Below are 15080 nucleotides of genomic sequence, written 5' to 3'. Positions count from 1 at the left end.
TTCTAAAAGCAGCTAAGCTGGATCAGTGCTTCCATTATGAATCTTGGTTTTGAAAGATTCTGTAACCTACTATACAATTTTTCCCCAAATTAAAATTAAAATTTTTTGCCACTTAGAGACATTTCTTTTAAAAAGTGAGATTCAATGGAATATTATCTGATAAATTTGCTATTTTATCATTTATAATTTGAATAGTAACAAGAACAAAAAATATAGAAAGTTGCTACATCCTTAGTCAGATTTCTTTGTACAGTACTGATTGGCGCTAATTGGTACAGATAAAAGTTTTCCTGGCCTGAGGTCTTCAGAAATCATATAATTTCATGCTTAGAATAGCACATTTTTTTAAAAAAGGGCTACATATTAAATGTCTATGGAGATTCTCAGTCATCCAGGTCATGCAGAAATTTTAGGTTATCTTTCTTGTTTAAATTTTGTTCATTTTCTAAAACAATTATGCTTTCATATTTATACATAAGATTAGCTAATTTTAATTTCTGGATACTTGCTGTTTGCAGTCATTGTGCCATTAAAATAAAACTTGTTTTGCCAAAATGTTAAACAGAAATTATTTTTATCCATCATGTTCTATGCTTCTCTTACATTTTTTCATGTTTAAAAACAATACAAAGAGTGGTAAAAATAATGTTCCAATTACTAAGTCCTGTTATACTTTTGTAGTCATATGACATACATTGATTGTGTTAAATATAGTTTGTTGAAAAAGGTGCAGTGTCTTGATTCACCAATGCTAAGCTATGAAATATGCTTTACAACCATAGTTACCAAACTGTGCTCATAGTGAACTTAGAGGAACACCAGGGGATATTTTAAATTTTTGAGGGAAAGGAAATGATACTTTGATATCTGCCAAAGAGCATGCAAACTGGGGCTCTGTGAAAAAAAATACTAAGACATTAAGGCTGCCATGAAGCGAGAAAGTTTGGGAAAACTCTGGTTTACATGATCTATACAGTTTTAGAATTGCACATTGTGCTATGTCAAAATCTAAGAAATTGCATTATGACTAAGTATGAAATAAGAACCTTATCAACAATACCACTTTTAGATAAAAGATATCTGTCTCTCTCTTTCTCTCTGTTATATCTATCTAAAGCATTTCTGATTGGTGCTAATTGGTATGATGAATATAGGTTCACTGATGTTATAATGCAATATATGACCTCTTACCTGTTTGCATACCTAAAATTATCTGAGTTTTTGTATGTTTTGTGAGGAATATGGGACAGAATTCACTTAGTCTTGTTTCAAACATAATAGAAATAATTAAAAAGAGATAGCAGGGCATTGTTCATTTTAGGATGATCTAAATTAAAATAATGTAGTAAGGAATGTTTAGATATAATTTGGGTATTAAACAAACAGGAAGGATGAAAATGTTTATGGACATCATAAGAAAGTGTTTGGTTTCTTCTTTCGTATTACAGTGGGATCACTCTCTAATAAATATTCAATCTTCACTCAATTTTACAGTCTGTACTTTATAATCATGCCTTGGTAACCACATTTTGGAACATATTATCTGTAATAAATGTATTCTCTAATTCCTACCTTTATAATTTTCCTAATACATCAACCTTATCCCTGTATTTTAAATTGAATTCTAATACTTTCAAAAAGTTGAGCATGATGAGTTTCCAGTAATTAGAAAGGTCCAATGTTATAAAACTGTCTCCAAAAACTTTTCTTTATGTAACGTCTGTTTATGATCAATGGAGTAATGCATGCATTTTAATGAGTTAAGAATATTTTAACCTAGCTATGTTTTAGCTCATATCTGACCATCATTTGTCTTGAAAAATAGGGTTCTACCTTGTTAATACTGGGATAGGAAGTGATCACAAAGTCTGAGACAAAAAATAAAATAAAATCCCAGGACAACAAGCTGCCTCCATCTTACTGCCAATAAAACTACATGATGTATTCATTTAGCCATCAAGACTCAAGCTCAACTTCATATTTTAAGAACCTTTTAGGATTTGTTTGGTTTTGAAACTGAAAATGAAGATGGCTTCTGTATTGAAAGAGCATTTAAGACTACTTTTTTGTTAAGGCTGTTACACTGCTTTTCCAAGCTTGCCTGGGTCATAAGCATCAATAAAAAATATTTCCTGAAATCTGAATGTGAAATTTATTTTATTTTGTGATCTTAACTGTTTTCTTCTTCATAACAATAAATATGCAGGATATAGGATGTCTTTGGTATAGAAGCCGCATTCTAGGATTATGTAGTGATATATTAATGAATTCATTTTTTTTCTTCCCTTTAAAAGGCAGCAAACCATCCTGTCTTACCAATTTCACTATACGTTTCATAGGAAGATCTCATTTCTTTGCTGAACAGTAAGATTCATCTGGAAATATTTAAATGCTTGTATGTTTAATGCTGCCAATATTCTTTTGGAAGCTCCTCCTAGAGAATTGACAGAGGAAGAAAAGCAACAGATTCTACATTCAGAAGAATTCCTTATATTTTTTGACCGGACAATACGTGTGATTGAGCGAGCTCTAGCAGAAGATTCAGACATTTTCTTTGACTACAGTGGCCGGGATATAGAGGAAAAAGATAGGTCAGTGCTTTCTTCCCCCCCACCCCCACCCCCATTTTAAAAAAATCCAATAAGTAAAAAAAATGGGCATTTCTGACTTACAGAGACCAATACTTCATTGTTCAATACATCTGTGGTGATAATCTGAGTTCAATGATGTAATAAAATATATTTACTGGATCTTCTTCATTAATTCTAGATGCTTTCAAGGTTCTAAATTGTCTTTATGCTGCATAATCTTATCGTAACATATTGAAACAGAAGAAATGAATATATCAGCTTTTATCTAGAACAGTGTTTTCCAGACATAACAACTTTAAGATGCTGGTTGGGAAATTCTGAGAGTTGAAGTCCACAAATACTGAAGTTGCCAAGTTTGAGAAATACTGATTTAGATCAACATCTTCTAGACTTTAAATTAAAAGGCACACAACATTCTTAGGGTAAATATCCCTTTGCTCTTTGAATGATTCTACAGGCTTAATTCTAGAAAGTGTGTGTGTATGTATGTGTGTGTATGTGTGTGTACACATAGAAAACTGCTAAATAGAATGTTACATATATTTGTGCATGCTGTGGGTGTTTTTTATTAATTATTCAAAATATTATAATTCAGAACAAATTAACAAACAAATCAGCTAATACAATCTTCTCCAAAGTGGAATTAGTTCTAGACTACAAGTCCCAAAATCTTCCAGTCATTATTGTCATTGAAACCAGTACTCCAAAATATAACAGAAAAACAGAATAATAGAGTGGCAAGGGATCTTGGAGGTCTTCTATTCCAGAGGTCCCCAACCTTTTGGGTACTAGGGACTGGTTCCATGAAGAAAGGTTTTTCCACAGGCAAGAAAGTGCATAGTTTTGTGTGCTGCCTGCATCCCACAGATGGGGCTTTGCTTGTTTGTGCAGACTGGTTGCTGGCATGCTGTGGCCAGATACCGGTCCATGTATAGGGGTTGGGGACCCCTGATGTAAACTATACACAAAGCAAATCATGGGTCAACTTTTCTCAGATCCTTCAGATGAGAAGGATCTGAGAAAAGGAAAAAAACCTGAGAAATATGCACAAGTATGAAACAGGTGGCATGCTGTGGCCTGGTACCAATCCACGGACCGGGGGTTAAGGACCCCGATGTAAACTATACGCAAAGTAAATCATGGATCAACCTTTCTTTTCTCAGATTCTTCAGATGAGAAGGATCTGAGAAAAGAAAAAAATCTGAAAAATATACACAAGTATAAAATAGGTGGTTCCTGGCTCAACAGTAGTAATGCAAGAGAGATCATGGAGTCCTGTGGACAACCATTTAAGTATGTGTGCTGAAGCCAAAAAAGCCAACAGAGTCTTATGCTGCATTAATATAGGGATACAATCAAGATCACGTGAAGTGTTAATACCACTTTATAATGCCTTTGTCATGGTTCTGACTAATGAAACACCTCAAATGATCTTCAGGCATTGTTTATTCTAAAAAGTCTATAATAATGAGAACAAGATGTCGGCATGGCATGGATAGATGCCAGAATCTGAATTCTCCTCCCCTGAACACATCGTATCAAACACAATTCCCTCCCTTAATTTAAACATCATAAATCACATTCTCCAATTAGTTTAACATGCAAAGCTTCACTTCCGTTCTATAATGGGCCATTCCTTAGCTTATTAAAAACAACAGGGGTAGCATTCTCCTCCCCCCAGGTTCATTTGTCAAAGCAAAAACATCCAATGTTTGCAGCGTTGAGAAGCCTTGGTAAGACCAAATGTGGAATGCACGTTGCATCCAGTTTTGGTCACCACACCATAAAAAAAGATGTTGAGACTCTAGAAAGGGGTCCTCAAACTTTTTAAAGAGGGGGCCAGTTTATTCTCCCTTTTTAAACAGGGAACCAGTTTATTGTGGGGCTGAACTATAGTTTGAAAAAAAATAATGATTACAGAACAATGTAAAATCAAGTATAAAATGAAAAAATGAAACGGGAAAAACGAATTGGTTAATTATGTGAATGAGTTTTTAAATGAAGAAAATATACAACATTTCCAGTTAATTCACACATGTTTTGTTTGGGAATGCAACTGCTGGTTTTTCTGCAAATAGTTTTTGGGTTGTGGGAAGATAGCAGAAGTTTTCCTCCCTCATTTGTTTAATTAGTATGTCCAATTTTACTTCAAATGCTTTCACATGTGAATGCATATCACAGATAAAATTCTCCTTTCCTTGAAGTTACACGTTGAAACTGTTGAGTAGCTATGTTACATCTGTCAGAAAAGCAAGGTGCCATTTTCATTCAGCATTTCTTGCAGACGTCTCATGACCCAAACTAGATAACATCAGCAATGCCAGAAGAGGGGGAGGGGTTGGGGAATTGAGGAGGAGAAGAGAAGGAGGGCGGCTGTGGAGTCCTTGGTGCTCTCTGAAATGGGTGGCTTTCTTGCAGACGTCTCATGACCCAAACTAGGTAACATCATCAGTTCACTTATTATCCCATTTTGGGTTCTGAAACATCTGCAAGAAAACCACCATCCTCAGAGACCCCCACAAGGATCCTTCATTTTAACCCTGAGTCAGAAATATCATCCTTGATTGGCATTCCAGACCTTACATTGCCTCAGCTCCACACAACCCCTCACAACCCCAAAATAACCTTCCAGGAGCAAATTCTTCTCCTTTTTTCTCACTCACCTGGCCACTCCTCACAAATACCTTACCCTTTGCCCACTCCCCTTTGACCCATAACTGACGCCCTACTCCAGCAGCCCCACTCCAATCCTCATGGGGGTCAAGCCCACTCAGAGCTGTCGCCTTTACTGCTGCTGGTGGGGCTGGGTCTGTCGGCGATGGTGGGAATGATGTTGAGAGCCACCGGCACCAGTTTCCTCTTGCCCGGCATGGCAGCAGCAGCAGCAGCAGTAGTGGAGGCTGGGGCTTGCGTTCCATAGTACCTAGCGAGGGACCCTCCTCAGAAGAAGCAGCAACAGTGGAGTCATCATTGCCCAGCTTGGCTGCCCTAAGTGAGGCCGAGACTGCAAGCAAGGCCTAAACCTCTCAGCCCGGCTCTGAGGTAAAAATGTGAGGAGGCGGGAGGAGGAGAGGAACAGGGCATGGCTGAAGTGCGAGTGTGCATTTGGGCATGCAAGGGAGAAACTGGGGAAAAAACTTCTCCTCCCACCAACTTGCCATCCCGCCATTGGCTGGGGCTCTCACCACCATCCACCCAACCTCTCCTCACAATTGGACTGCTTACTTGGGAGGTTGAGGTGGGCCGGATAAAAAGACAAGGCAGGCCGCATGCGGCCCATGGGCCATAGTTTGAGGACCCCTGCTCTAGAAAGAGTACAGAGAAGAGCAACAAAGATGATTAGGGGATTGAAGGCAAAAACATGAAGAACAGTTGCAGGAATTGGGTATGTCTAGTTTAATGAGGGACGCGGTGGCTCAGTGGGTTAGGACACTGAGCTTGTCGATCAGAAGGTCGGCAGTTTGGCGGTTCAAATCCCGAGTGCCGCATAACACAATGAGCGCCTGTTACTCGTCCCAGCTTCTGCCAACCTAGCAGTTTGAAAGCACGTAAAAATGCAAGTAGAAAAATAGGGACCACTACGGTGGGAAGGTAACAGCGTTCCGTGCGCCTTTGGCGTCTAGTCATGCCGGCCACATGACCACGGAGATGTCCTCGGACAAGCGCTGGCTCTTCGGCTTTGAAACGGAGATGAGCACCGGCCCCTACAGTTGGTAACGACTAGCATGCATGTGCGGGGGAACCTTTACCTTTACCTTTAGTTTAATGAAAAAAAGGACTGGAGATGGCATAATAGCACTGTTCCAATATCTAAGGGGCTGCCACAAAGAAGAGGGGTTTAGCCTAGTCTCCAAAGCACCTGAATGCAGGACAAGAAGCAATGGATGTAAATTAAGGAAAGGAGCAACCTAGAAGTGAGAAATTTCCTTACAGTTAGAACAATTAATCAGTGGAACAACTTGCTTCCAGGAGTTGTGGGTGCTCCAACACTGGAGGCTTTTAAAAAGAGATTGGACAACCATTTGCCTGAAATGGTTTAGGATTTCCTGCTTGAGCAGGGTAGGGAATAAAACGGGTCCCCAACCCCCGGTCTGTTGACCAGCACCGGGCTGCAGCATGCCAGAAACCAGTCCGTGCAAACAAGCAAAGTCTCATCCACAGGATACAGGCAGTACATGAAACCATGCCCCTCCAGTCCACGGAAAAACCTTTCTCCAAAGAACTGGTCCCCAGTCCCAAAATGTTGGGGACCTCTGGTTTACATAATATGTAGAACTTCTGAATCTACATGGAAATATTCAGCATTTGTTCAAAATATCCCCTAGGAAGCAAATAAGGGCTCAACGTTTCTTTTGTCAGTGTCCTTCAGATGTTTGGGAATATCAGTTTCAATTATAATGCAGACTGCAAGATTTTGGGAGTCATAGTCCAAAATCCAATTCCATTTTGGGGAAGATAGTATTAGCTGGTTTGCTTGTTAATTTGTTCCAAATCATAATACAATATATTGTTGAATAATTAATAAGCAACACACAGCATGCACAAACATATGTGACATCCTCAATAGCAGTTTTCCACATGAAATTCATGTGTTAGATAATATAATATGAAACCCAGCATCACAACTAAGCCAGTTTGAACCTATGCTATACTCTGGAAACTATTTTTTATGTGGACCAATGAAGACTATATGAAGTGTAGGAAATTAAAGTTAAATTAAGAAAGAAAACTATATAGATTTTCATCCCAGTTGTTCAATATTGTTTGTGATTTTCTACAGCCTGAGTAAATTAAGGAATTTAGACAAATATGGAACCATCCCTTTCCACTCATCGTAATTGCTTAGATATAACATATTTATACTTAGACCATTTCTTTCCTTTGGTTAAAATTATGGACAGGACAGAGAGGACATCAGGCAAAGAAACATACAAAATTGAAATAACTAAGGGAATGTAGTAGAAAAGAGAAACAATCAGAAATAATAATTGACAAAACAGTTTATTATTTTAAAATGTCAGCCCTAATGTTAAGTAGTGACACAATCCTTGTTCAAATCCATGTAGTGATGTCCAAGCTGGAGCCAACCTTTCCTTCAGCCGACAGTTTTATGATGAGCATTGGTCTAAGCATCGCGTTGTCACTTGTATGGATTGGTCCCTTCAGGTAAGATTTGTAATTTGTTCTTTTTAATATTTAATATTTTATTGTTTTTAAAATGATTTTATATGTTTATATGTTTGTTTTAAATCTTTGATTGGCTAAAAAATTGACAGCTATATAAATGTTTTAAATAAGGAAAAGAAATAGACTTTTAATTTTGTGGTCATTTAACTATGTTAACTATGGGTGTTGGAACCTATATGTAACTTAAACTAGGTGTTAAACTTGGCAGTTGCTCTTAAAACACACTAGGAGTAAGACTGTCTAAAAGATAATAAAATAAATAAGCACACTATAATGCTAGTAATTCCATGTGCTTCAATTTAAGTTTTTGAGGAACAGGCACTAAGGTTATAATATTATGTGGTAAGCTGCTGTTGAGAAAAAATTGTGATACTGGATATTCAAAGAAAATAAGATTTAAATGCTACCCAGTCACACAAGTTCATGCAGCTACAACCATATTAAGATGGTCATTTGTAAGAAGGCATCTTGCCTTGAAAAAGGATGTAAAACTTAACTGTTGAATATATGTTTTACATGCAGAACATCTCAGTATCCTTAATGGGATAGACAGGAAGCAATGAAAGAAGTTTGCGAGAGTCACTTTTCACTGAAATATTTGGTTACATTGACTGCAGTGAAGCATCCCATGACAAATTTTGTCCTATTGGGACATATCAAATATAGGTAGTATGGGGTTATTTTATGGCATTCAAATCCTCTACTGGGAATTAAAATTTGCACTTTATGTGTTTTATAACAAGTTTATTCAAAGTTTAATTACAATAGTAAAAGATAACACAACTAAAAAGAAAAATAGAAAGAAAAAAATAAAAAGTGCAGGAAAACAAATCCCCAAGAAAGTGACTTCCCACCTTCATTATGACAAATATAGTTTCATTAGCTCTTCACATCTAATTAGTATATATAAAATTCTTCATATCATAATTCAATTTTTGAATATTGAGAAATCCAATAAGCAATATCTTTCCTAATCCCAAGTGTGGTAATCCAACAAACCAGTTAACAAATATAAAATTCATCTTTCCAAATCTCTACTCTTAACTGTAAGCAAATCCAATACGTAATGTATTTTCTAAGCCAGATGTTAGCTAGTCCAGAAAGAACCATCCAAAATAACAACATATTCCATGTTAATTCTGATTAAACAAGCCAACTGGGTTCCTTTCTTTAACACAAAACTATCTTGGCCTTTAATCCGTTCAAATGGTTAATATTCTTATATATCAAGCCGCCCTGAGTCTTCGGAGAAGGGCGGGATATAAATGGGATTAAAAAAAAAGTGTCTTCAAAACTTTAACAAACCTCTTCTGTAAATCCAGAAGGAAGAAATTCTTCCAATTACTATCTCGAATTGGCATTTTTATTTCCTTCTTATTTTTTTAAAGTCTCATTTGATTATTTTTGAATATCCAATGACAAATATCTGTTTACTTTGTTCTCCACAATCATGTCATGTTATTGTTCCAAATCTTTTTCTTTTCTTCATTTTCTTCTGAGATTATATTGTTCATAAGAACACTCAACGCAACTGACTGTTGATTCAATGTCCTGGTGACATTCCTCAAAAATATCAGTTGCGTCATAAGTTGCTTTCTTATACGTTGTTGTGCAAATAACAGGTCTTTTTGGATTGTTGTGATGCTAACACAGAGAAACAAATAATATGACATGTCAACTCTCTATATTAAGACAACAGTCTTAGTATATTTTGAATCAGTTATTTTGGGTCTAGGAAATGCAAACCTGCATCTAGCTTGAGAAAAGTAATGCAGATATTGAAGTTCATTTTTATTTATAGCATGTAACTTCATCTTTATTGCCACAGTGGTTTTTGCATTCATGTGTTTTAATTAAATCCATTTTGCAACAGATATGTCTAAGTACGTGGGTGGCCGATAGGCCTATGTGGATTTCACAGAAATAGGAAGCAACCCTGAGGAAAAACTTATCTTGGACTATTCAAGTGGGGGCGGGGGAATTACATGGAATTCTTATCTGATAGTTTTTTTTAACAAGCAGCATTTATAGTATTCCCACAACAGCAAGATAAGCCCAACTTGGAAGGCAACTGCCAAAATATAATTGTTCATTCCCTCAGGCAGGCAAGTATACAGGGTATTTTGTCTCCTGTTTCTTTTTTCTGGGTGGCCTTGTTTCACCTTCTTTTCTTCCAGCTCTTATCTCTCTTAGATGTTCACCTTAGCTACTCTCACTGCCGCCATTTCTGATCCCTAGGTTTCATGCTTCAAATTTATAGTTATATAGGCAGACGTACTCAGAATAAATTCTGATGTGTTCCAGTCTTTCCTTTTCTAGTAGTTTGAGAAAGGTGTCGCAACTTTCAGAATATTATAGTTATGCTGACTGGGAACTGTAATCCTACCATAATTAAAAAGTGCCAATTTGAGGATAGTTATATGGCCTCATACATTGTAATGCTTACAATGCTTGAGTGGCTCAATGAAAGTCACACAGTGGAATCTTCTGTTAACCAAGATTAGATAATGCCAATAAGCACTCATGTTACTGATCATCAGAAATAAATGTAGAAATATCAAAAATATCTTCATATGTAAAGCCTGACCAAATAGTCACTTCAGGGAAAAACCTGTCTTTTGACTTTCATTAATTTCCCTGATGTAGTTTCATTCCAAACTGCCTCTGATTATTGATACACTATTAATTTTAGATTGCAAGGCCCATCTAATGAGGCCCTTTTGAACTATTTTGCTTTGAGCAATGAACAGTGCGTTTCCTCCCCAATTCAGGGTTCGAATCCAAAGCCACTCAACCAATTATAATGCTTGACATATAAAATATTGAAATGACTCTGCAGAAAACGTAAGATCAACAACCAATTGCACAATAGAAAAAAATCATTTTTTAATGTGCCCAAAATTTTATTCTTGAAGTGACCATTTTATTCTGCTGCTGAGAGTTATCAAATGAAGCTTTGCCGAAGGCTCTCCAATATCTGAGCTAAATCATATATATTCATAGACCAACCCAGATATAGATGTAGATGCAGAATTGTACTGCAAATAGAGGATATATCACTATTCTATCTTTATGGTATAATATATTAGTGCTTATAATATATGTTCTGGGTATGTTCTGGAAACCCGTACCAATCGGGTTTCAGGCCCGGGTACAGCACGGAGACGGCATTGGTTGCGCTGGTGAATGATCTCTGGCGGGCTCGGGACAGGGGCTGTTCCTCTGTCCTAGTCCTTTTAGACCTCTCAGCGGCTTTTGATACCATCGACCATGGTATCCTGCTGCGATGTCTCAGGGGGTTAGGAGTGGGAGGCACAGTTCTCCAGTGGTTCTCCTCCTACCTTCTGGGACGCTCGCAGTCGGTGTTGGCAGGGGGGCAGAGATCGACCTTGAGACCTCTCATTTGTGGAGTTCCTCAGGGATCGGTTCTCTCGCCTCTCCTGTTCAACATCTACATGAAGCCGCTGGGTGAGATCATTCGTGGTTTTGGAGTTGGGTATCATCAATATGCTGATGATACCCAGCTTTTTATTTCGACCCCAAACCACCCCAGTGATGCCCTCGACGTGATGTCCCGCTGCCTGGAGGCAGTCCGGGTCTGGATGGGGAGGAACAGGCTTCGACTCAACTCTGACAAGACTGAGTGGCTGTTCGTGCCGGCATCCCGGGAAATTCCGATTATCCCATCTCTGGCCATGGGGGGTGAGCTATTACCCCCCGTAGATAGGGCACGCAACTTAGGGTCCTTCTAGATTCACAGCTCTCTTTAGAAGAGCATATTGGAGCTGTGACTAGGGGGGCCTTTGCCCAGGTTCGCCTGGTGTGCCAGTTGCAACCCTATCTAGACCGGGATGCCTTGCGTGCAGTCACTCATGCGCTCGTGACGTCTCGTCTAGACTACTGTAATGCTCTCTACATGGGGCTGCCCTTGAGGTCCACTCGGAGACTTCAACTGGTGCAGAATGCAGCTGCGCGAGTTGTGCTGGGGGTTTCCTGATACTCCCATGTTACACCTTTGCTCCGCGAGCTGCATTGGCTGCTGGTTGCTCTCCGGGTGAGGTTCAAGGTGTTAGTGATGACTTACAAAGCCCTACATGGCATGGGTCCGGATTACCTACAGCAACACCTGCGGCCGGCGTCAACTTCCCTCCGTCCAGTGCGCTCCCACAGAGAGGGCCTCCTCAGGGTGCCTCCGATCAAAGAATGTCGATTGGTGGCCCCCAGGGGGAGAGCGTTCTCTGTGGGCGCGCCAGACCTATGGAACCGCTTGCCGGTTGAGCTCTGGACGGCCCCCGACCTTTGCTCCTTCCGGCACGATCTCAAAACCTTCCTTTTTGAACAAGCTGGCCTGGTCTGATGGGATGGGGTTGGGTTTTATAAATCGGTTTTAACTTTTAATGTGTTTTAATTTATTACGGGCATTGCTGTTTAATTACTTTTTAATTTTTGTATCCTGTTTTTTATTATGTATTGCCCTGTTCACCACCCTGAGTCCTTCGGGAGAAGGGTGGTATACAAATTAAATTATTAAATTAAATTAAATTAAATTATTATAACCAAGTGAAATGTGTAGTGATAGTTATGATTATTGTGAAAACAAGAAACAAAAATATATTTAATAACTACAGATAAAAATAAAGCAATATGATTCCTATGATTAATAAGGTGGAAGACAAGCAAACATTAAACAAGTAAAGGGAAATGGATCAGTGACTGAATCTTCACATACAAAGTTTGTTTTATTGTGCTTCTGTCAAAGGCACAAGTCTTTTGGAGAAAAGCTGGCAATTCCTTTGTAAAATTGCAAATCATTATTTATTTATTTATTTATGAAATTTATTTGCTGCACATCTTGTATTTAGTGGCTTAGTATGGCTTACAATGGTTAGTATAACTCATAATAGTATAATTCCAACAGTCTCTATTAATATTTTGTCAAGAATAGATAGCAAGCACAGCCTAAAACTTAAGGGCAAATGTAGATGTTGTACTCCAATGTGGTGATAACCATTAATTTAAATAGTTTTTTAAAAAGCTAGATAGAGGATCAAGCTATCATTCTATGGCTATTATTCTTGATGATTCTGTATTGTTTCCTGTATCACAGGCAGCATACTCTTAGTATCAGCTACTAGGAAGTGAGAATGGATGTTGGTTCTTTCATGCAGACTTCTCAAGGACACATAGCTGGATGCTCTGTGACATAGAAGCTAAACTTATTGGGTTCCAGTTTCAGTAATTGTGTGTTTCAATAATTTCAAGTATAAACCATGATTTTTCTTTATTTTTTATTTTTGCACCAGGTAGGATAAACATACACACGCAGACATATAATGGCTGTGTGCACTTCACAAAATGCACCTTCCCTGAGGCATTAAAATAGCTGTTTGGCTTGGTTGTATTAAAAGATATTTCTTTGAAGGCAGCCAGGCCACATACTTCCATTTGCAGAGACTTCACATTTGTTGTAAGCTCCACTGAAGTAGAGCAGCTGGGCATAAGCATGCATTGGGAAAGCCCATAAAGTACCCAGTCAACCCTATAAGAAAATTAGTCTACTTTGTGCTTTGAGGAAAGGGTATTTACTTCCTTCTGAATACTTTGCAAAGCTCTAGTATACACATGTACTTAAGTTTAACCATTCACCAATCATCAGCAGTGCCACATATGTCAAGTAGATGTGAATGTGGAATTCCCACCAGGTGAGCGAATTGGCTGATGAAGGCAATATGGCATGAGTTGTCCTTTCATCATTAGTCCACCTAATTTCAGATCTGGTTATGTAGGCAATTTTTTTACTTTATAGGACATTCTGTCTTTCTTTTGCCAGACTTTCGGATGGACCTATCTGCTTATGTGATTTTACTCAGCATACATCATTTTGTCCATTACAGTGTATCCAAATTTAATTGCCTTTTACTTTCTTTACAGTATCCTGAGTTGATGGTTGCTTCGTATAACAACAATGAAGATGCTCCACATGAACCTGATGGGGTGGCTTTGGTCTGGAACATGAAATTCAAAAAAACAACTCCTGAATATGTTTTTCACTGCCAGGTAAGACAGTTTATGATGATTATTTCATAAAGGATGGGCTGAAGATTACTGCGCCCAATCTGCCCACAGCTTGGGCAGATTAAAGTTAAAAATAGAAGATATAGAAAGAAAGAAAAGAACTAGCAAGTATGCTAATATTTTCAGAATGCATTCAGTTTTCTAAAACGACAACATAGGCTGATTGGAGACTGTGTGTCATTTTTTGTCTATTTTAAACAATCCCTAAGAGAATTTATTTATAAAAACCTCACACTTATGAAGTAAATGTGGTATACCACTTCCTCCTCCAGCTGGCAACATATGCTTTCCCACCCACATAAATTCCCTTGTGTTTTCTATTTCAAAGCAGCTTGTGCTCTGCTTCACTTTGTTTGGAATGATATAGCTTTACAATGCATCAGCACAGAGAAGACTTGCAAATATTAGCTTTGCCAATGGCAGGGTAGAATTGAGTTCACCATTGCACTTTCTATCAATTATTGTCTGATTTTCCAGTCTAGCACAGACAGGTGTCTCTTAGATCACTATTAATATCTTAGTGTAAAAATTGAGGCAAGAAATCAAGAAGTATATCTAGAAAACCAAAGAAGTGTTTTCCTAGCTGTATTTTTTTCAAGATCTTCTTGAGACAAGAACATTTATTGCAATAAAGATAGTCCTTGATTTACACCCATTCATTTAGTGACTGTACAAAGTCACGATGTTACTGGAAAAAGTGACTTATGAATGGACCTTGCATTTACATGTCACAACTTTCTCACAGTGATGTGATCAAAAATTGGATGTTGCAGCATCCCAGCATCATGTAATCATCATTTATGACATTCCCAGTCAGCCTCCAAAAACCAAAGTCAATTGCAGAAGTCAGATTCATTTAACAACCCTGTGATTCACTTAACTGGAGTGATTCATTTAACATCTATTGCAAATTTGTAAAATTGGGCATGGCTCACTTAAAATTGGGCATGACTCACCTTACTTTGCAATTGAAATTCTGGTCCCAATTGTGGTCATAAGTTGAGGACTGTCTGTACTCATAAAATATAGAAGGTCCTTTACTGACTTAATTGTGTATTAATTTTGTTGCACAGGAAGGAGCAACGTAATTTTAAGTGTTATTGAGATATTAGGAGATCTGCCATGATTCTAGGCACAATATCTCCTTTTACTAGCTAAATGACAGTTTTCAATCTCAAAATTCTAATCAATTATAATTTTATTTTTTTATTTTTTATTTTATTTTAA

At 37.9% G+C, this 15080-nt stretch overlaps 1 protein-coding gene across 1 annotated transcript in view; it reads left to right on the top strand.

The window, feature by feature from the left end:
* Positions 1–15080, top strand: part of DYNC1I1 (dynein cytoplasmic 1 intermediate chain 1) — a 204736-nt gene that overhangs the window by 101540 nt on the left and 88116 nt on the right. The window contains exons 8-10 of the mRNA XM_081343261.1: positions 2429–2591; positions 7658–7757; positions 13710–13835. Coding sequence (XP_081199387.1) covers positions 2429–2591; positions 7658–7757; positions 13710–13835 — 389 coding nt within the window. The remainder of the gene's footprint in view (positions 1–2428; positions 2592–7657; positions 7758–13709; positions 13836–15080) is intronic.

Source organism: Vipera berus (assembly GCF_964194415.1).
Source record: "Vipera berus genome assembly, chromosome: Z".
Taxonomy (NCBI): domain Eukaryota; kingdom Metazoa; phylum Chordata; class Lepidosauria; order Squamata; family Viperidae; genus Vipera; species Vipera berus.
The sequence above is the reverse complement of the archived record's forward strand: the minus strand, read 5'-3'. Positions and strand labels throughout refer to the sequence as shown.